This window comes from Scyliorhinus canicula, chromosome 17 (assembly GCF_902713615.1).
Source record: "Scyliorhinus canicula chromosome 17, sScyCan1.1, whole genome shotgun sequence".
NCBI classification, from domain to species: Eukaryota; Metazoa; Chordata; class Chondrichthyes; order Carcharhiniformes; family Scyliorhinidae; genus Scyliorhinus; species Scyliorhinus canicula.
The window spans coordinates 36,420,385-36,443,419 of record NC_052162.1 but is presented as its reverse complement, the minus strand read 5'-3'; the positions used below and the strand labels follow the sequence as shown (position 1 = coordinate 36,443,419).

The window sequence follows — 23,035 nt, the reverse complement described above, 5'->3', positions numbered from 1 at the left end:
GCTTGGGTCACTGTCTGTGTGGAGTCTGCACGTTCTCCCTGTGTTTGCGTGGGTTTCCTCTGGGTGCTCCGATTTCCTTCCACAGTCCAAAAATGTGAGATTAGATGGATTGGCCATGCTAAATTGGGTTACGGGTTTAGGGTGGAGGCATGTGCTTGAGTAGAGCTCTCTTTCCAAGGGCAGACTCGGTGGGTTGAATGGCCCTCTTCTGCACTGTAAATTCTATGATTCTATGTTCAGAATCCCTGCAGTGTCGAAGGAGACCATTTGGCCCATCAAGTCTGCATCGACCCTCTGAAAGAGCACACTACCTAGGCCCACTCCCCGCCCTATCCCCATAACCCCATGTATTGACCATGGGGAAATTTAGAATGGTCAATCCACCTAACCTGCACATCTTTGGACTAAGGATGGAGCACCCAGAGGAAACCAATGCAGACATGGGGAGAACTTGTAATATCCACAGTCACCCAAGGTTGGAATCGAACCCGGGTCCCTGGCACTATGAGGCAACTGTCTGCTGGATGCTGGATGCAGTATAGCGTTATTTATGGATGGGGGTGCAACAGGTTGTGATCATTCCGAGAGTCTAAGGGTTTTGTGTATCCATCACCAAAATTATAGATTTCACCTGGATGTCTAAATATATAGAAAGAGATATATACATTTGATGGTCTTAAACTGGAAAGCTACATTCACAGTTAAGCCAGCAACAGAAAGGACTGACTGAACATTTCAAAGTTGCCATACAATTTGGCTGACCAAAAATTTCAAGAATTTTCCAACACACATTTAATACACAAGGGTTTGTTTTTCTAACACACTCAGAAATTGGTCTTCAATTTCAGTTAATATACAGTCACCTTACATTCAGGTTTGGTTTCCTGATTCTTCTCTTCCCTTCAGCCCATGGTGAACCTTGTTGCACTGTAGACTTTAGCCCCTCACTGAAACTAAAGAAAAATTTCAAAGCAGATTCACTAAATTCTGCTGGAATTCAGTGAGTGTATGTTTTTGGAAAGTAACAAAATTGTCTCTTGAAATTGCCCTGCTCACACAGAAGGAAATAATTTCCATGTATGTAACACCTCATCACATCTATTGGGAAGATCTCATCTTGCATGCAAAAATTACTTTGAAGTGCAGTTTCTATTATTATGGAAAACACAGCAGCTATTTTGTGCCAGCAACAAACATAATTGAGATAAAAGAACAGTTAATTAACTTTTTGTGTGTCAGTTGAGAGGAATAATAGCCAGAACACAATTAAATTACCTAATATTGTTCAAATTGTGCCAAAGAGATATTTAATAAGCACCCAAAACAGAGCAACAGGTGGACAGGACCCTGATTTAAATTCAAGTCTAAATCATGACACCCCTAATTGGCGTAATATTTATTTATTACCGTACGCATAGGTCAATAAAGCTGATGTGGTTCTTGTGGTGGTGGGGATAGAATGAATTGGGTGGAGAGGGCTGGGGTGGGAAAAGAAAGTGTGAAACAAAAACTCTCTGTTCCAGAGCCAAGAATGCGATTGATTGACACAATCCAGCCACAGCGTTGTGTCAATAATGTAGAGTACCTGCACTAGACACTTTCCCATTCACCACATATATCAGGAAATTAAGAAGATATGGCCCAGATTTTCTGTCCATGCATTGGAAGATCATGGGCAACTTGTCCAAAACGTCTTGACACGTGCAGCCGGTGGAAAGTAACACACATTCATATTATCAACTATTTTGAGTTTTTGTCTAAATTTAATGAGCTAATGGGCGTGATCTATTCGAATGGGAACAGAGTACTGTAGCGAGTGTGTTGAGCATTCATTCAGCGCTATTGAATGCCCATTCGGATCAATATGGGGCCTCAGCGGGGAATGCCCCGATGAGGCCGCACCGAGGAGCTCGGCTTGCTGGAACTCCTTCCTGCAGTAGGAGATTAAATGACGTCCCGATCTCTCAACCTTCTGACGCGACCCAGCCCCCCTCCCCCGCACCCACCTGCACCCGCGCAGGGCGCCCACGGCCTGAACCGCAGCATGAGAAAACTTCCAACTTGCCGCTGGCACCCTGGCAGCACCCCTGCCAACTGCCAGTGCCACCTGGGCACCTTAGCAGTGCCAGGCTGGCAGTGCCAAGTTGGTACCAGCACTGCCAGGGTGCCATCCTGCCCAAGGAAAAGCACCTGGGGCCTCTAATGGGCTGGATTCACATCACAACATTTCGCAAGATCATTTTGCGAGCCTGGTAAATCTCAGAAGAGCTGCCTTTCGGGCACAACGTTGCTGGTAGATCGCGCCCAGTATCTGCATTAAAATAACAGATGAAGGATGCGCATTCTGCATGCTTTTTGCTAAGATAACCATGGTCTGTTTATTTTTACTGCAATCATGCTTTTAACTAATGGTTTTAATTATTTTCTCACAAGAACCTTTAATTGTCCTGCTTGCTTAATGTGCTGCCTGATTGCTCCATTTTAACAAACATAAAAAAAGCTTAAACAATCTTAAGTAATGCCCTTTATTGGTTCTAAAATCTTGACACAACCTCAATTATTCTGAAAGAATAGTTCACAATTCAGAATTGTCAGTATGCAATCAAAATAGACCAACGATTATTTAAAATAAAAATTTTGATCATTAATAGTATTCATACGGATTTAGTGTTCCACAGGGTTAAGTGCAAAGTCTCAGTTTATGCTGTGTTCATTGATTAGTTGAAGCAAACTATTCTTAACACAATGTTTGATTTTATGAATCTTATAAGACTCAAAATTGATTAAATCTACCATTCGGAATACATAATCTGTCTCTAATAGCACAATCTAATGATTTTGGTAATACATTGTCATCAGCTATGACATTGTCAGGGGCCTCACGGTAGCATGGTGGTTAGCATCAATGCTTCACAGCTCCAGGGTCCCAGGTTCGATTCCCGGCTGGGTCACTGTCTGTGTGGAGTCTGCACGTCCTCCCCGTGTGCGCGTGGGTTTCCTCCGGGTGCTCCGGTTTCCTCCCACAGTCCAAAAAAGATGTGCGGGTTAGGTGGATTGGCCATGCTAAATTGCCCGCAGTGTAAGGTTAATGGGGGGATTGTTGTGTTACGGGTATACGGGTTACGTGGGTTTAAGTGGGGTGATCATTGTTCGGCACAACATCGAGGGCCGAAGGGCCTGTTCTGTGCTGTACTGTTCTATGTTCTATGTTCTATTGTCACTTCAGACAAAGCGTCTAATTGTTGGTAATAATGTGCGCAATTTTGCCATAATCAGGGGTTACAAGTGCACACAGCGCGCATATAAGAATGGACATTAGTTGGAAAGTAGAATGTTTTGTCACTTGTCTCCCAATGAGGTTAAAGCAACCTTTCAAACCACGAAGTTTCCAAATATTCTAAATTGCACAAGATTACAGTGGCAGGAAACATGTGATCCGTTTTGTGTGGAATTGTGAAGATTCAAGCTCCGAGGAAATACAAATCAACTGTTCCTACTTCTGACTGCCTGTAAATCCTGAAGTTGCACATTGATTAATTGCTGGGTGAACAAAATCTATATTTTCTCAGCTGGTGTTATTTGTTTATTCACCAGCATTAACAATATTAAATAAGTACCAGGTTTAAAAAGTATATCATTGGCATTGATGCGCTTAGGTTAACTGCATCAATGAAGTAAGGTCCAGCTCTTTTCTAAGTCATTTAATCGAGTTATTTAAAATTTCTTGACAAAGTGACAGAAAATTTACCAGATGGTAAGTTCCTCCAAATCTATCTATCCTCTATCCCTGAATCCCTACTCTCTTCTGTAATTTGGACACTAAGCAGTGGAATTCCTCCCTAAATTTCTCCACGCCCACTCATCCATCCGAAATTTCTCCATGCCGACCTCAAAATCTATCCCTGCAAGCAAGTTATTAGTCAACCTTTCAACATCTTCTTCTTGGTTATGTGTAGATGTATGTCTAATTATAATTCTGTAAAACAGCTTTGGAAATTTTCTATGGTCAAGGTGCTTGCTCAATGCAAGATATTGTTACACATACTTGCACAGTTTGGGTTGTTACTACTTCACAAAGGGTGTAATATTTCTCATATTTGCTTAGATTCTACAATGTACAACAGTTTTGAGAGTAAATGAGGTTTTGGGTGGACGCTGTCCAATTTGGTCTATTCTTGCAATCTGATTGACCTGTACAAATCACATAATCATTAAACAATTGTCAGCCACATATTTAATAAATACAAGATTCAGTACATGGTGGCTGCCACCTTGCCCAATGTTTTTCAGCCATCAATATCTATGAGATACTATTTCACATGTCAGCTTGCACACTTTTGGCTTCATCTCCAGGTAATCCAAATCTCAAGCCCCAGACTTTTCCTTCCAGAGCTCCATTCACTCAAATATAGCTGAGACAAACTTTGTACTGGAGTGAGTATCTACTCAGGCTTCATACTGTAAGTAATAAAACATGTGCAGCTAGGGCAGCACGGTGGCCTAGTGGTTAGCACAACCGCCTCACGGTGCTGAGGTCCCAGGTTCGATCCCGGCTCTGGGTCACTGTCCGTGTGGAGTTTGCACATTCTCCCCGTGTCTGCATGGGTTTCGCCCCCACAACCCAAAAATGTGCAGAGTAGGTGGATTGGACACACTAAATTGCCCCTTAATTGGAAAAAATAATTGGGTAATCTAAATTTATAAAAAAAAACATGTGCAGCTGGTTTGCTTTCCCGTTTTGAAGTTCTCTTGACCTACTATCATCTTGCACCTTCCCTGGCCTTGCCCATCACTCCCTTTTTGTGTGACCTATTCTTTGATGGATCTTAATTTGTGCTTGCTCCTGCCTTGCCTGAACTGTGTCCTCCATTTGAATCCACCCTCTGCATCCCGCATGATTTATAAAAACGTATTTCCAGCTCGTGAGCAATGGGAAAAACATATACTAATATAATAATACATTTAACAACAGTGGGCGACATGACTCGGGAAGAAAGTACTACAAGAAATTCTAAATCATGATTTTATTTTTAAAAAGAAAACAAAAGTATCCATTGCTCTTCCTTCATCACTAATTAAGCACAATAGATGCCATAATCATTGAGAACTGGGTGACATCAATGAGCAGGCCGAGTGAAGTGAAGTTGGCAGATTGGGGTTACTAAGTGGGTATGACTTTCTCACCAAGTCACAGGTCAGTCTGCCTTTGAAACATGTAATTTCTTTGTATGTCATTATAGAGAAACACCTTTGGTTGGGTTCTCCGCAGCCCCGTGCCAAAATCGCGTTTGGTGTAGGGGCGGAGAATCCAATTTCACGCCGGAATCAGGCCCCGGCGCCGGTTCGACGATTCTCTGGGTCCCGAGAATCGGTGTGTTTGCGGAGTGCTCTGCGCGGCTGGCGGGCCATTGATCCTCCGCCCAACGATCCTCTGCTCCCGAACAGCCGGGTTCCTGACGCCGTGGTTCTAACCACCTATCGCCGTTCGGGAAGGTCGCGTGGCGGCTGGGGACTCAGTCCACGGCTGCCCATGTTGGGGGGGGGGGGGGTAATCGGACACCGATATCGGCGGCCGGGGAACAGATTGGGGTGGTCAGATCTTCAGGCTGATCGGGGACATTATTCATCTGCCTCTGTGGTGCAAGTCTGCCATGGCGCTCGGCGCGGCTGCTGGAGCCCACTGCCGTGCGCTTGTGCGTTCTCAAAACCGGATGTGCGGGGGCCCGTATCCGCAGCAAAAGCAGCGTGAACTACTCTGGGTCCCTGCTAGCCCCTTACAGGTCAGTGAATCGGCTCATTTTTTCCCGAGGAATCTTGAGAGTGAAACGCCAGCGTTTTTATGCCAGCGTGGGTACATAGTCCCATTTCGGGAGAATCCAGCCCATGCTTTCTTTCAAAGAGCAGAAGACAGAATAAAAAGGGGATCCAAAAAGGGCCAGAGTGTGAGACAGACTCTTGCAATGGAAGGGTTACTCAATTAATTCATTTTAATCCACACTTGAGCACACGTTGAATAAACATTAAATGATTCATAAATATATTTGGATATTTAATAATCAATTATACTGAAATTGTTATTGATATTTTCATCCTTTTTTTGCTCACCTTGCAGCCTAGTGTTGAATGCAAACAGGCATCTTTCACCCAGGCATTTACTAATGCCTGCATATAACCGATTGTTATGAAGTGTATGAGAACAATCAATGGGGACTCAAAAGTCCTGCGGGGAAGATGTAGCCTTTACTCAGCTCCTCCTCAATGACACAGCTGGATTCAGGAACTCATGATGTGGGAAAGTTCCGGTGCAAGCATGCCTCATACTCCTTTTTGGAACGGCACATTGAAAATCATCAACTTGTTGTCTGTTTAAGAGTGGATAAACTAGAATATCCAGAGCTATATATTCAATATTTTTAACGCGCAGCCATATGATTTCTGTTGCCGTGTGGGTAAATGCAATAGAATCTTACAGCACAGAGAGGGGCCATTTGACTAATAATGTCAAATGGCTTTGAAATAGCTACCAATTAATTCCTCTTCCCTGACCTTTCTTTGGTGGCCGGCAATGGTATATTCTTTTCAAGTACAGTTCCAATTTTAAATTTTTAATGTTTCTGCTTCCATCACCACTCCAGGCAGTGCATTTCATATCATGAGAAGACAGTAGTTGCAAATATTGAAACAGTCATTCTGATTCCTATACAAATATTAACATATCATAAAATCATAACATTTACAGTGCAGAAGGAGGCCATTGGAAAAATTTCATTTAAGCCCACACCTCCACCCCATTCTCTTACCCGGTAACCCCACCAACCTTTTTTTTGGACACGAAGGGCAATTTATCACGGCCAATCCACATAACCTACACATCTTTGGACTGTGGGAGGAAACGGGAGCACCCGGAGGAAATCCACGCAGACACGGGGAGAACATGCAAACTCTGCACAGACGGTGACCCAAGCCGGAATCGATCCTGGAACCCCAGAGCTGTGAAGCCACTGTGCTATCCACTGCGCTACCATGCTGCCCGGATATATTTGGAATAATTCCCTGGAAGCACGATAATAAAAATATCCTTGGAAATATATAACAATTGGCAAAGGTTTTAAAGTAGAAAATTTGGAAACAACTGAGAAATGATAAAGTATCTATAAAATTCCTCAGACTAAATGGCACAGCCTGCACATTGACATTCATGCTTACAATTTGGATTTATGAAGGTGCAAAACGTCCAGTCTGTCAGTGAGCTACCTCCACCCACTTAGATATTTTTCTGGATAACGTATTGCAGTTAGAGGTCTCAGCAGATCTTGTGGCTGTTCTCCTGTCTCAAGGTTCTAACTAGCTTTGTGCTGGGAGAAGAAAGCCAGGAATGAGGAATGAGACATTTAGAACATAGAACATAGAACGATACAGCGCAGTACAGGCCCTTCGGCCCACGATGTTGCACCGACATGGAAGTCAAAAACTAAAGGCCATCTAACCTACACTATGCCATTATCATCCATATGCTTATCCAATAAACTTTTAAATGCCCTCAATGTTGTCGAGTTCACTACTGTTGCAGGTAGGGCATTCCACGGCCTCACCACTCTTTGCGTAAAAAACCCACCTCTGACCTCTGTCCTATATCTATTACCCCTCAATTTAAGGCTATGTCCCCTCGTGCTAGCCACCTCCATCCGCGGGAGAAGGCTCTCACTGTCCACCCTATCTAACCCTCTGACCATTTTGTATGCCTCTATTAAGTCACCTCTTAACCTTCTTCTCTCTAACGAGAACAACCTCATGTCCATCAGCCTTTCCTCATATGATTTTCCCTCCATACCAGGCAACATCCTGGTAAATCTCCTCTGCACCCGTTCCAAAGCTTCTACGTCCTTCCTATAATGAGGCGACCAGAACTGTACGCAATACTCCAAATGCGGCCGTACCAGAGTTTTGTACAGCTGCAACATGACCTCATAGCTCCGGAACTCAATCCCTCTACCAATAAAGGCCAACACACCATAGGCCTTCTTCACAACCCTATCAACCTGGGTGGCAACTTTCAGGGATCTATGTACATGGACACCGAGATCCCTCTGCTCATCCACACTGCCAAGAATTTTACCATTAGCCAAATATTCCGCATTCCTGTTTTTCTTTCCAAAGTGAATCACCTCACACTTCTCTACATTAAACTCCATTTTCCACCTCTCAGCCCAGCTCTGCAGCTTATCTATGTCCCTCTGTAACCTGCAACTTCCTTCCACACTGTCTACAACTCCACCGACTTTAGTGTCGTCTGCAAATTTACTCACCCAACCTTCTGTGCCCTCCTCTAGGTCATTTATAAAAATGACAAACAGCAACAGCCCCAGAACAGATCCTTGTGGTACGCCACTCGTAACTGAACTCCATTCTGAACATTTGCCATCAACCACCACCCTCTGTCTTCTTTCAACTAGCCAATTTCTGATCCACTTTGAATTTGTGAAATTCTTTTTAACAATGAGCTACATTGCAGCATATGAATGGACAAAATGGCACAGGAAGGTAATGGGTGGCGTGCCTCATATCCTTCCACTACCATGCCTTTTTGCAAGTGATGGGAAAGATGGCAGATGAGCCACCCACTGGAGCCTAATTGAGCCACCTAAGTAACCAATCACTTTCCTGCCTCTGAATGAATGAAATTAAATGAAATGAAAATCGCTTATTGTCACGAGTAGGCTTCAATGAAGTTATTGTGAAAAGCCCCTAGTTGCCACATTCCGGTACCTGTCCGGGGAGGCTGGTACGGGAATCGAACCGTGCTGCTGGCATGCTTGGTCTGTTTTAAAAGCCAGCGATTTAGCCCAGTGTGCTAAACCAGCCCCTGTGGCATTATTTCCAGGTTGGTGGGGCTGGGGGGGGGGGGGGGGGGGGGGGGGGGGATGTGGGAATGTCATCTTTAGCTACAAAACTATTTTACTGTCTGCACTGATTTGAGACCTGACAGAATCCTGAATGTAAATAATGTTTCATTAGTCCAAACGTAAATGCTGGTTCAACACGGTTAACAAAGATGGGTCAATTACAAAGCAGGGGACAAACATTTCAAAAGTGTGTGAAGATCATTAAAAAGGGATCTCACAGCATCAGGAACCTTTGCCAAGAATGAAGGAGGAGGATGGTGGGATTAAAAAGTAGCAAGCCAGGCTGAAAAGAAAGGACAGTGCAGCCCAGCACCCGTCTTCCTTTTTCATAGTTGCTGTGGTTACTGGCATTGCTTAGGCACTTGTTCACATAGGTCAACACAGCAGTATGAAGGTACAGTCAGGTTTCTCAGGCCACTACTAAGCTTACTGTACCTGCACACATGCAAACTCTTCGCTAAATGAAGACCACTGATATCCTTGCAACAGATGGCAGTGTTCTGCATCTTCCTCAAAAGTTTCCTTATGCCCTAACCTAAACCTCCACCGTTCCCTAGTTCCTCCCCTGCTCCACTCTTGCCATCGCTGAGCTTGTCTTGTCCATGAGACCCATGTCCTGCTCTCTGGACCCTTTCCCCACTAAACTGCTAACTACCAAACTCTCCTTCCAAACTCAAATGTTAGCTGATATCGTGGCACTGTTGCCTTAGCTACTGAATGCCTTCCCCTCCCTGCAAAATAAACAACCCCTTTATTGTTGCAAACTGCTGTCCCATCTTCAAGCTCCCTTTCATACAACTCCAGGGTCTCATGTTCGATTCCTGGCTTGGGTCACTGTCTGTGTGGAGTCTGCACGTTTTCCCTGTGTCTGCGTGGGTTTCCTCCGGGTGCTCCAGTTTCCTCCCACAAGTCCCGAAAGACGTGCTATTCGGTAGTTTGGACATTCTGATTTCTCCCTCTGTGTCCCCGAACAGGTGTCGGAATGTGGCGACTGGGGGCTTTTCACAGTAACTTCATTGCAGTGTTAATGTAAGCCTACTTGTGACAATAAAGATCATTATTATTATGTCCAAGGTCCTTGAAAGTACTATTACCTCCCAAATCCATGTCCGTGTATCGCAGAACAAGTTTAAATTCCTGGCTCAATGCCAAAGCAGTGGTCATCAAAGTCATAAATTATGTTCTGTGGCAAAGGTAAACTATCCCTAATTTTACATCTTGACCTGTCTGCAGACTTTGATATGGTTGAACAAACACCATATTCCTCCGGCGCCTTCATTTCCGTGCAGCTGGATTGGACTACTCTCACCTGGTTCCATTCTTATCTATAGAGCCACAACCAGAGTATCACCTACAATTAGTTCTCTTCCTGTTGCTTCCGGAGCCCCAAGAATTTATCACTGTCCCTTCTTATTTCTTTTTGAGATTCTGTCCTCAGTGACATCATCTGTAAATAAAACAAGCCAGTCTTTGCAGGTTGATGGTATTGACGGTAGACCATCATCGTTTACTGTCATTACACCTCTGAGATGGACCACAAATTGAGCATATTACATGCACGCAGATTAGTGCAAAAGTCCGATACGGTCTGTCACTCAGGGCTCTACCATAGGCTTTGCTGTGGTCATTTAAACGCTGGCAATCACCAATCAGTCAGTGAGATTTCAACTCTTCCCCCCCCCCCCCCTCCAACTCCCCTCACCTTTCACATCAACCCCCAGAGCTGCTCATCACTGCGAGAAAGACGTGCAAAATGTCTCACCTTGTTCAATCAATGCAACTTGGTTTTGAATGCCACTGATTTGAAAAATTAGATGAACAGAACTGCCCTAAAAATAGTTTGTATTCATCAAGTGCTGTTAAATAATTGATTACTTAATAGATTTTTCAACTAATTAAAAAAAATATTCAGTATATCTTCTACCTACACCCTATATATGGATATCTCAAACTTTAATTTTCTCTATGTATTTTTTTTCAAAACAACTTTATTTTTCTACTTCTTGTTTCCTGTTTGATATCTGTGAAAATCCTTTGATGTGATTTGCTGCTTGGCAGCTTGACAAAATCACTCCAGTTTACTCTGGGAAATCCACAGTCAAGGACTCTGCATTTAACTGATTACCACTGCTAAAAATAAAGGTGATAAGTTGACCAGAGAGATCGCTAAATTTCTAAATGAGACTTTGAGTTCAGTGGAAAGTTCCCTTGCTTTGCCACTGACTATTAAATCTAGCCCAGTACTAGTTTCCACATGTATACTGATGACACCCAGCCATACCTCGTTCATAGCTTTCTCAACCCCTCCACTGACTCTGACTTGTCACAATAATTGTCCATCGTCTACTAAACATTGGCAGCACGGTAGCATTGTGGATAGCACAATTGCTTCACAGCTCCAGGGTCCCAGGTTCGATTCCCGCTTGGGTCACGGTCTGTGCGGAGTCTGCACATCCTCCCTGTGTTTGCGTGGGTTTCCTCCGGGTGCTCCAGTTTCCTCCCACAGTCCAAAGATGTGCAGGTTAGGTGGATTGGCCATGTTAAATTGTCCTTAATGTCCAAAATTGCCCTCAGTGTTGGGTGGGGTTACTGGGTTATGGGGATAGGGTGGAGGTGTGGACCTTGGGTAGGGTGCTCTTTCCAAGAGCCGGTGCAGACTTGATGGGCTGAATGGCCTCCTTCTGCACTGTAAATTCTATGATAATAATTCTATAAACGGAGATTTCCTCCATTAAATATTGGGGAAATCTTAAGCCACTGTTTTCAAACACTGCCACAAACTCCATTTTCTGTCCACTGACTCAATACCCGCTCACTGGCAATTGCCTGAACTCAAACGAGACTGATTACAACCATTGTGTCATGTGTTATCTCAAGATGAGCATCCAATCATGTAATAATGGCATTTATAAAACCACTTATTTGCATCTCTGTAATATCGCCCAACTTTACCCCAATCAGCTCATCATTACTTTGTTAGATTTGGCTATTTCCGTGCACTCCTGGCTGGTCTCCCACAATCTACCTCCATAAACCTGGGCAGCCGTGCTTTGGGTGACCTCTCATCCTATCGGTCCTGATTCCAGCCTCTTGAGCATTCTCCATTTAAATTGTTCCACCATTTACCATTGTGCCTTCAACTTCCTGGTCCCTAAAATCTGGAATAACCTCCCTAAACCTCTCCACTAACTATTTATCTTTCCTCTTTATAAATCGGTCCTTAAAACCTACCTCTTTGACCAGGCTTTTGATTATCCATCCTAATATGTAGGTCACTGTCAATATTCTCTTTTTGTAACACTCTGGGAAATACCTTGGGTTAATTTACTATGTTAAAAATGCGATGCAATATGGGTAGATAGTTAGGTCACCAGATCTGGTCGAGGTCGAGTCAGGAGGTAGTTGGGTCGGGTGTTCGGGATTGGCAGGTTAGGGTGGGTAGTTGGGGGATTAGGGTTGCCAGTTCAGGTCAGGAGGTTGGTCAGGTCGTGGGGAGGATGGTAAAGTCGGGTCAAGGATAGTTGGTTGATTGGGGAGGATTGTCATGTTGGTTCAGGAGGTAGTTGGTTGTTTGGAGGTGGTGTTAGGTGGGGTTGTGTTGATAGGGTGAGGGAGTGGATCTAGGTAGGGTGCTCTTTCAGAGGGATGGCGCAGGCTTGATGGGCCGAATGGCCTCCTTCTGCACTGTAAGGGTTCTATGGTTCTTAACATAGCATATAATTAAAAATTGGATTAATTCACAAAGATATTTACAAAATTTTTACTCAATGTTGTCATTACTTGTAGAATCGATGGATGAATGTTCTACCAATTGCAATGGGAATGGGGAATGTATCTCTGGCCACTGTCACTGTTTTCCCGGATTTCTTGGGCCAGACTGTGCACGAGGTAAAGCCAAATATGGCAAGTTGTTAAGCAAAACATGAATGTGTTGTACTGTGCAGTCATTATTTATCAACCCACACAGCAACTCTACCAACTTGAAGATAGATTGGGGAACAATGTGTCAGGGAAACTGTAAGAAGTCTTACAACACCAGGTTAAAGTCCAACAGGTTTGTTTCAAACACGAGCTTTCGGAGCACGGCTCCTTCTTCAGGTTTCAGGGAAACTGGAGTGGGCAGTATATGTGACTGTGTCAGCATCGCATCAACACTTAAAAGAAGAAAACTAAATGCACATTCCTGAAGGTACATTTCCTGAATTTGTCACACGAGTAAAGAATGTGCCGTGCTGATTCAATTGCACTATGATGAAACAGAAACTTGAATAAAAATTATCAATATTAGATATATATACAGTGGGAGACATTTAGGGCTTAGTTTCCATGAGATGTTGATGCTTTAGTGGTCTAATCATACCCAAAAACAAGACTACTACTTACTATGTCAAATCAATCAGCTATTTTGGATGGAAGTTATTAGTTTTTGATGGTTTTAGCTATTGCTGCAAAAATACTAATTACGCTTTCTAGGCAGACAGATTAATAGATCTATTTGAAATATGCATGTTATGTTTTCAAAATGCACAAATATCCGTGTGCATGTTGTATTTACACCTGGCTCAGTGTTTCTTGTAACAGAACCAACTTTGTGCAACAGAAGGGCAGCATGGTGGCACTGTGGGTTAGCCTTGTTGCCTCACGGCACCGAGGTCCCAGTTTCGATCCCGGCTCTGGGTACTGTCCGTGTGGAGTTTGCATATTCTCCCTGTGTTTGCGTGGGTTTAGCCCCCACAACCCAAAGATGTGCAGGCTAGGTGGATTGGCCATGCTAAATTGCCCCTTAATGGGAAAAAATGAATTGGGTACTCTTTTTAAAAAAAAAACAACTTTGTGCAAAAGGGTGATAGAGACATGACTTGTGTTCATATTGAGGCTGATAATCAATCTTTCAGATCAGGAGATGATAAACACAAAGATCAGGCAATACAGGTGCAGGGCTTTCAGGAAAAATTCCTTTGTAAGAAGGGGCTCCAGGACCAAGCTCTGAGAATGAAAGAAGGAATGTTTTACAAAGCTTTAAATTCACCAGGGAAGCAGTAATTGAACTTTATCATAAGGTAGCAGGAGACATGAGGATTTTGATGTGCGCAGAATTGCTTTTCCTGTCACTGTGAAGGTTACAAGTTACAATTTTCTTCACCACTGGTTTGTTCTATTCTCTTGGTGTTGTTTACTGAGCGTATCCTGAGGTGGTTGCTCGGCTGCTAGACTGTGGTAGTTGTCACTCTGCAATGTTTGGTCCCATGATCTTCATACACAGAAATTGTAGCAGGGATGTTCTGAAGATATCAGAGTCCTTTAATGTACACTGCAGTGCATAGAATCCCTCCATTTAACATCCTAAATGAACACCCATAAAATCGTACCCTTCTTCCCCTTATCTTCCCCTCACAGCCAGGACCTACAAGTCCTGACATTGTGTCCCCAATTTTTGAAAGTTGGGGAGCTCCCACAAGGTTTTTCTTTCCTGCAGTCGGATTTAGGCTGCAGTCAAGGATGGTGCCAAGTGGGTTGTTTGATGGCTTACCTCGGTTCACTGAAACATTACCCTATCCTGCATATGTTTGTTAGACCTTAGTCCCTCACCCTCCAATCCTTCCCATGTCTCCTTACATCTGTTATGCTCCCTCTATGTTTCCTTACATCCCCAATGCCCCTTCCTTGCCACTTTCATGTCCTCTGCCCCTTCAATACCTCTTCCACTCCTCCCAAGTCCCTTCCATATCCCCCATGTCACTTTCATGCCCCTCATCATTCTGAATTCTCCCTCACTGTACCCGAACAAGCGCCGGAGTGTGGCAACTAAGGGATTTTCACAGTAACTTCATTGCCGTTTCAATATAATCCTACTTGTGACACTAATGAAGATTATTATTATGCATTTTCCATACCTACTCTCCAATATCCACCATGTACAAAACCAATAAGTCATTAACAATTCTGAAAAGGCTTTAAAATGCTTTGGAAACTGAGATAATAAGCAGAGGCTTTGAAGAGCTCCTTTGAAAAAAAAACTGCCTGGAATTGAGTCAGGAATGGGTAAAATAAAGGCCTGTCAAAATAAACAAGCAGGCATTGAGAAAACTATATCAAATAAAGAATAATTATTATGACTTCAAACATATCTAGCAGCTCCTTCAACAGATCCCTACTGAGTAAAATCCATTAACCATTTTGTGGAGCTCAGTTAAGCTCTGATTAGATCATCTGGAAAAACAGATGTCTAACCATTTGTTCAAACTGCTTCTGTCGATATAGTTGCAAGATGGTCTCATTATCAATGCTGAGCTTGAAGACTGATTAATGGATCCATCTCTATAGGCAACTTTGACACAGCTTGAAGGGGTGTGCTAGCTTTGTTTGATTAACATTTTTGAGGTCAGAATAATTGTTTTCTTTCTTCGTGGTTTTTCAATGCCTGTTTGTTAATTTGGACACGACTAAGATATTAAAAGGATTAAAGCTTTATTTATTGAAACAATGGATCGTTATGATTGATTGACACTTTTAAGAGCAATATTTTTTTCGCAGATGAGATTTGTAAAGCCTGTTTGGTTATTTTGTCAGTTTAACGAGCATTTAAAAGACTTGTCATGTGTCTCGTTGATTCTGCACTTGATAAATATTGTGTGTGTATGGAGGATGCATGAAGGTAATGGAAGGGGTATGGATGAATCATGGGAGTTAGAGGGGCATGAAAGGGACATATGGGAAATGAGGAGGAATTGGCAAGTGTGCTTAAATTAACTTATCAGAAGGTCCCCAGCTTCTTAACAGCAGCCCCCCCCCCCCCCTCCACCCCCCCAACCAGGTTCACAAACTGACTCACCTGCTGAGGTTCCCACAAGCTTCTACTCCAATCATGACAAAAATAACATGACAGATGACATTCATAATTCCCCCTAAGCTTTTATGATGGTGACCTTGATGTCACAGGACATACTTATGGGCTCACAGCCTAGTATGTTTCCCAAGTAGGGGAAGATGGTTATACCGGAGAGGGGTAGGTTTGAATTTCTGTCCCGATAGACCTTATTTTACCCATTCCTGACTCAATTCCAGGGAGGGGAAATTCCGGCCCTTTGTTTCTCTGCATACGTAGATTTATTTTTCAACAAGGATAGATTTTGACCCAAACACAATATGGAAGATAGGCTAATTTCATTGATTCAGTGCTTCACCTGAACTTGCTCAATGAGATAATTTTGAATTTAGATTCTGATAGATTGTTTATCCTTAGGGGGCACCAAAGTACATTATCCCAGAGAATTTTCTTAATTGTATGCTGTTGTCCTTGTTTCACAGAGGTGAGCAAACTGTTGGCATGGAACCAAGTTTGATTTCCAAATAATTTACTTTCGATACATCAAAGTGAACATGCTCATTGTAAGCGAGCATATTCAATACATGCTCCTCTTGTAGTTTGGATTATGAGCTAATTGGTAGTGTCAGAGTGATCCCAGTGATCTACCTTGTCTTTCTCGGGATAGGCAATATATTATTCAGCATAAAATATTTAGTACTCTACTCTCCTCAGGCTAGGTTAGTTAAGGCTGTGAGTAGCGAAGCCATATAGAGCATGCTGGTCCTACGTTTGATCCCAGTTCTTCGTTCAGTTACTTTACTATTGGCCCCAAGAAGTCAGAGTCCGTTTATGATGAACAACAGTTACTTGATGAGGTTAGTGACAGGTGGCCAGTTCTACTGGGAATGCAAACTGGCATAGAGTTATTTTTAGTAAATTAAGGGAGAAAATTCATTTTTCAAATGTGTGAGAAAAATATGTTGCTTTTTTTGACCTTCTTCAACATAGCCATAAGACAGAAGACCTATGATAATACTCTGGTGTGCCACTATGCACCCTTATATCATTCTTATTGGATCATTAGAGTGATACTGTGCATTAATGATCAAATGCTAAAGGAATATTAGCATGCTCTTGAGCAAAATGAAAGATTCAACATTATTTATTATACTGTTAACATTCAGAGAACTGCCTGTAATTGTGCTGAAAATGTGAAATATGTAAGAATAAACTTGGACAGCCTGTATTAGTGCTAACATATTATTTTTACCCACTTTCAGACTCCTGCCCTGTCCTCTGTAGTGCAAACGGTCAGTATGAGAAAGGTCACTGCTTGTGTCACAGTAAGTGGAAGGGGCCAGAATGTGATGTACCAGGGGATCAGTGTATTGATCCAACCTGCCAAGACCATGGCACATGTGTCGGAGGCCTTTGCATCTGTGTTCCTGGCTATCGAGGTGAAAGCTGTGAAGAAGGTTGGTCCTCTGCTGATGTTTTGCATCTTTTTAAATTTTTTGTGCAGACCACAATAATAAGAAACACAATGATGGTGCAATGCCTATGTGCATTAGTAAGAGGTCTTACAACACCAGGTTAGTCCAACAGGTTTGTTTGGAATCACTAGTTTTCGGAGCTTAGCTCCTTCATCAGGTGAGTGAAGAGGTAGATTACACAAACGCATATATAGACAAAGCCAATTATGCAAGGTGATACTTTGAATGAAAGTCTTTGCAGGTAATTAAGTATTTACAGGTCCAGACAGTGTGACATTGGAGAGAGGGATGATCACAGGTTAAAGAGGTGTGAATTGTCTAAAGTCAGGACAGTTGGTAGGATTTCACAAGCCCAGGCCAGATGGTGGAGGGGGTGAATGTAGTGAGACATGAATCCATGGTCTCGGTTGAGGCCGTATTCATGCACAACATATGTGCATTAGAAATAATACCCATGCAAAGATGTTACTCAGGGTAATGTTTTATATGTCCATGTTGGGTATGCTTTCAGCAGGAGGGGCACATAAAATGGGGCAGGTGCCCACTCCAGCACCTTCCCACCCACCCTCTGAACCCACCCCCCATAATACAGGGCAGCCTGCCACCACATTTCAATATTCCTGAGAAAAGAAAGGTGTTAAATCTTTGATATTATGTCCTTTTTCAGCGATAGTTAAGCTCTGTATTTCCAAACAACTATTTGCATATTTAAATAGATAATTAATGGTGGATTAGGCTTGTCACCAAGCAATAGACCCCAGTATGGCCCATGCCATAAAACAGTTGTCATGGGTAGTTGGGCGGGTGTGGACAGCCCGATCTTTTTTTGAAGATTCTTCGTAGGGCGCGAAGGAAGTGGGTCGTTGTAACTTTGGGGCAGCCCTTTGCAGATCAGGGAGGGGGGGGATCCCTTGGACTGTGAATCCCCCCCCTTTCCTTCTACTTTTCAGCTGACTTACACCCACTCCCCCCCACACGTCCCATCCCCTTCGTCCCTGCCCAAGATCCGGTACTTGTATGTTTATCATAGAATTTACAGTGCAGAAGGAAGCCATTCGGCCCATCGAGTCTGCACCGGCTCTTGGAAAAAGCACCCTACCCAAGGTCAGCACCTCCACCCTATCCCCATAACCCAGTAAACCCACCCAACACTAAGGGCAATTTTGGACACTAACGGCAATTTATCATGGCCAATCCACCTAACCTGCACATCTTTGGACTGTGGGAAGAAACCGGAGTACCCGAAGGAAACCCACGCACACACAGGGAGGATGTGCAGACTCCGCACAGACAGTGACCCAAGCCGGAATCGAACCTGGGACCCTGGAGCTGTGAAGCAATTGTGCTATCCACAATTGTGCTATCCACAATGCTACCATGCTGCCCAGGGTTACATGGCCGCCTCCTTCTTCCATGTTGCAGTCCCAGCAACGGCCAATGATGTGATCTTGGTGCTGCTGGGACTTTTAGAGCTGCCAAATAATTGGATTGGTCAGCTGCTCCTGAGGGTGGATCTTCCTTCCCTGTAGGGGGCAGAAGTCCCACGTTCTCCCTGTTCTGTCCACCAACAGCGCTTTATAACTGTCGGTCAGGTTAGGTGGGGGGGAGGGTCAGGTCCATGCTGACTTTGATTTTGAGGGAGGGATGGGCTGTCCACCTGACCATTCGTCCCCACTCCTAACCTAAATATTTAGCCTTTCATGTTAATAATTTGGTATTTTGGCACTAATAGAATATTAAAGCACTTCTGACTACACCCTTAAATTCATTGGACAACAACGTTGATTAATCTGACTCAGGATTTATTTTATTTTACTTGCTATGGGAAGGGAAAATGTGCTAGAGTTTCCACTTCTGGGACTGAATTTTACAAGCCACCCCATGGGCAGGAAAGCAGATGGGTGAATCCAGTAATTTGGGTGCTATGCCATCGGTGCCCACCACTGGCCCACCCACCCCACCATGATTTAAGAGCAGCGGGGAAGCATCCAGTGGATCACTCACCCATGGCCCAATTGAGTGGTCAACTAATGTAGCTAAGTGGGGGCCCTGAGAGATATTGGATTTCTGATGAAGGGTCACCTGAAGATGCTGTCTGACTTGTTAAGCACTTCCAGTTCTTCCCGTTTTTAGATTGGATTTATGGCTGAGCACTATTTATTTTTTGCCTCCTGTTTTCTGGGCTTGTTTATTTGCTGCCCCATTCCTTGGTGGCCTGCCCATTATTAATGCCTCTCTGTAACCAGCCATTGGCTATTTACATACCCTGGGATGACCGACTGGATTGGGCTCCTTGTTGCAGCAAATGATTTGCTTGGGTCCGTTCAGAAACCAGTGCTTTAATTAAATAATAATAATCTTGATTGTCCCAAGTAGGCTTACACTGCCATGAAGTACTGTGAAAAGCCCCTCATCGCCACATTCCGGCACCTGTTCGGGTACACAGAGGGATAATTCGGAATGTTCAAATTACCTAACAGCACGTCTTTCGGGATTAGTGGGAGGAAACCAGAGCACCCGGAGGAAACCCACGCAGACACGGGGAGAATATACAGACTCCACACAGACAGTGACCAGCGGCGAATCAAACCTAGGACCCTGGTGCTGTGAAGCCACAATGCTAACCACTGTGAAATGTAGTGTAAAATTATAATACTCTTGGAAACAATTGGCACTTCACTCAGTCAATGTGGGCAGTCACACTACACAAGGTACTTGTCCTACTCGTGTCCAATTTCCCTTTGATTAATGTACCTGCTTTTTCCCCCCAAAAAGCACAAACCCAGGATCACCAGCAAGAATCTGTATTCCCCTATTCTATGAAACAGCGCATTGGTGCATTGCGATATTCATTTTGGGCCATTAGTAGCAATGTGCGCTTTGTTCTATTTATTGTAGGTGCCAAGTAAAGTACAAAAATAAATGTCATATCACACATTATGATTTATTTCCCACTGCCATTTGAGTGCATGAAAACATTTAGTTAGGAATCAAAAATGCTATTATCTAAAACCTAGCAATATGTACATGCTGGAGCATAGAAACACAAATCCTTCTGGACGATCTATGAGATGCCATTGATAATGTAAGCGAGAGAAAATGTCACACCAAGGTCACTTCTTCACTTTCCAGACTGGAGGATTTCAGTGGAGTCTCTAATCTCACGGCACAATCTGTAATTGATAATCCTTTCACTTTATTACCTCCACCTTGCATTCCATTTCATTGCACTGTGAATAAAGGAAGTTTAAGTGTAATTCATGTTCTCTTAAATGGGAGATGTTGCTGCCACTGAGCAGGGTGCTAAACACTGGAGGTGAAACCTCACGGATTAATACTCCAGCGACCAGAAGCAAGGTCGTTGTTTTCTGGGTTTTAAGGAAAAATGAGTGGAATTAAACTCCCACAAGTTCCCATGTGAGCTGTTGCGAGCATTCCTGATAGTTGATAAGGTCATGATGCCATTCCCGCTCATATCTCAATGGAGCACACCACTGATCCTTTAATTAATGTTTTCAATGAGCCTTCTTACTTCCATGGCATTTCCTCCATTTGATTTAAAGGGTCTGGCACTCAAGCAGCATTCTGTAAATAATAAGGTAGCAACCAGGGCAATCACGGAACCAGGAAAACAATGAGAATTATAGGATTTTTTGTCAGCCTATTCCTAGAACAAATCAAAGTTTCTTATTGTTTGAACTGAATAAAAATGCTATAAATGGTCAAACAACCTGGCCCAGGTCTTATTTTGCTGGGGAACATGCCATCAGATCAGATGAGGGATATATTTCAATCCAAGCTGTCAGGCCTTTTTCCTAACTAAGAGCCTCAAGGTTTCCATTGAAGCACAAATTGGAATTACTTTTGAACATCTGTAAATGTTGTTGATGAAAATTCAAGAGGGACAAATAGGTGCTCAGACCTTCCATCACCACAAGCTTTCAATTTCAGGTTTGATGTAACTGTCATTCTGTTACTTTTCAAGTGACAGGCACAAAGATTTGTGTTTCACAGTCTCCAGGATGAAAACAGAACATTTTGTGGTAAATGTTAGTGAATCAAGCATTAAGTGCTTTCGGTTGTATGAGCATTTCTGTCCTCCATTTCTCTCCCCAATCCCAACTGTCTACTTGGTTGCTGTAAGTCACTTTGGGGACCATTTTTGCAATAGTTTTGCTGAAGTATTAAGATAGCCTTCTGCAATTTTGTTGCAATTTACCTGAGAATCTATACATTTTGCAACTAACGTTTTGCAAATAGTTCAACTGCATCTTAACAAAGCAATGCCACCCGTAAACACACATTTCCCTCACTTCCCCTCTCAGCATTCCATGGGGACAATACTCTCCGTGAAACCCTGATCAACTCCATTATCGCCCCAACAATTCATCCCCTCCTCATGACACCTTGCCATGCAGTCACACGAGGTGAAAGAACCTACCCCTTTACCTCCTCCTTCCTCAGCATCCAAGGCTTCCAAGGCTCCAAACATTCCTTCCAGGTGAAGCAGTGTTTCACTTGATATTCTTTCAGCTTAGTCTAAAGCATTTTCTGTTCACAATATGATCTTCTCTACACTGGGGAGACTCTACGCAAACTGGGTGATTGTTTGCAGAACACCTTCATTCAGTCCATAAGCATACATCCGACCTTCCAGAAAATAACTATGGACAGGATTCTCTGACCCCCCCCCCCCCCCCCCCCCCCGGGCCGGGTCGGAGAATCCCGGGGGGCGGCATGAATTCCGCCCTACCACTCTGACGCTAGCTGACGTATTCTCCGCCGCCGGTTTTCGGGCAGGTGTGGGGGTCACGCCACACCGGTCGGGGGCCGTTGCCAGCGCCACCCCCCCCCCCCCCCCCCCCCCCCCCCCCGGCAATTCTATGAGCCTCGATGGGCCGAGCGGCCGTTGGTTTCTGGCCAGTCCCGCCGGTGTGGATTGGACATGGTCTCACACGGCGGGACCTGGCAGGAAGGCCGGCTGGTGAGGTCGTCGAGGGAGGGGTATGGGGGGGGATCCGGCCCTGGGGGAGGCCCCCACGGTGGCCAGGCCCGCGATCAGGGCCCACCGATCTGCGGGCCTGCTTGTGCCGTGTGGGCACTCCTTCCTCCGCGCCGGCCACTGTAGGCCTCCGCTATGGCTGCCGCGGAGAAGACACCTCTAGTATGCGCTAGAATATGCCAGCCGGTCTGCGCATGCGTGGAATCACGCCGCCGGTTCTGCGCATGCGCTAACTAACGCAGTCCCTTCGGCGCCAGCTGGTGTGGTGCCAACCCCTCCGGCACTGGCCACGCTCCTGGAAGTGCGGAGGATTCCGTAACTTCCAGTCAGCCCGCGTCAGAGTGGTTCGTGCCGCTTTTTACGGCGGCGTCGGGCCATCGCGGGGATTCGGGTGAATCTCACCCTATATCTTGAAAGTTACCAGGACGGTTTGCCACACCCAATGTGCTTTTTACTGGAACAACTTTTAATATGAAAACAGAGAAATACAGAGAAAACACTTATTTTTCCTTCTGAGTCCAAAGCAGTCAAACTGAAACTGAAACCCTCTCTCACCTCACACCCACACGCCAATGTGCTACCAGCCACATGATAAGAGACTGAATCTTTCTTAAAGGGACACTCACATAAAACCATCGTTCATACTTTTGTCACCTCCAGACCTGATTAACTTAACGTTTTCCTGGCCGGTCTTCCATCCTCCATAAACCTCCGCTCACCCTCCATAAACCTCAGCCCACCCTCCATAAACCTCAGCTCACCCTCCATAAACCTCAGCTTACCCTCCATAATCCTCAGCTGATCCTTCACCCAATCCCTCACTAAATTC

General features: G+C 44.1%; 1 protein-coding gene across 5 annotated transcripts in view; it reads left to right on the top strand.

Moving 5' to 3' along the window:
* The window catches only part of tenm1 (teneurin transmembrane protein 1), a 1,865,819-nt gene that overhangs the window by 1,582,943 nt on the left and 259,841 nt on the right, over positions 1–23,035 (top strand). For 4 of the 5 annotated variants that reach the window (XM_038774907.1, XM_038774908.1, XM_038774910.1 and 1 more), the window contains 2 exons: positions 12,690–12,791; positions 16,992–17,186. In XM_038774907.1, coding sequence (XP_038630835.1) covers positions 12,690–12,791; positions 16,992–17,186 — 297 coding nt within the window. The remainder of the gene's footprint in view (positions 1–12,689; positions 12,792–16,991; positions 17,187–23,035) is intronic. The other variant, XM_038774909.1, reaches the window with a different exon arrangement.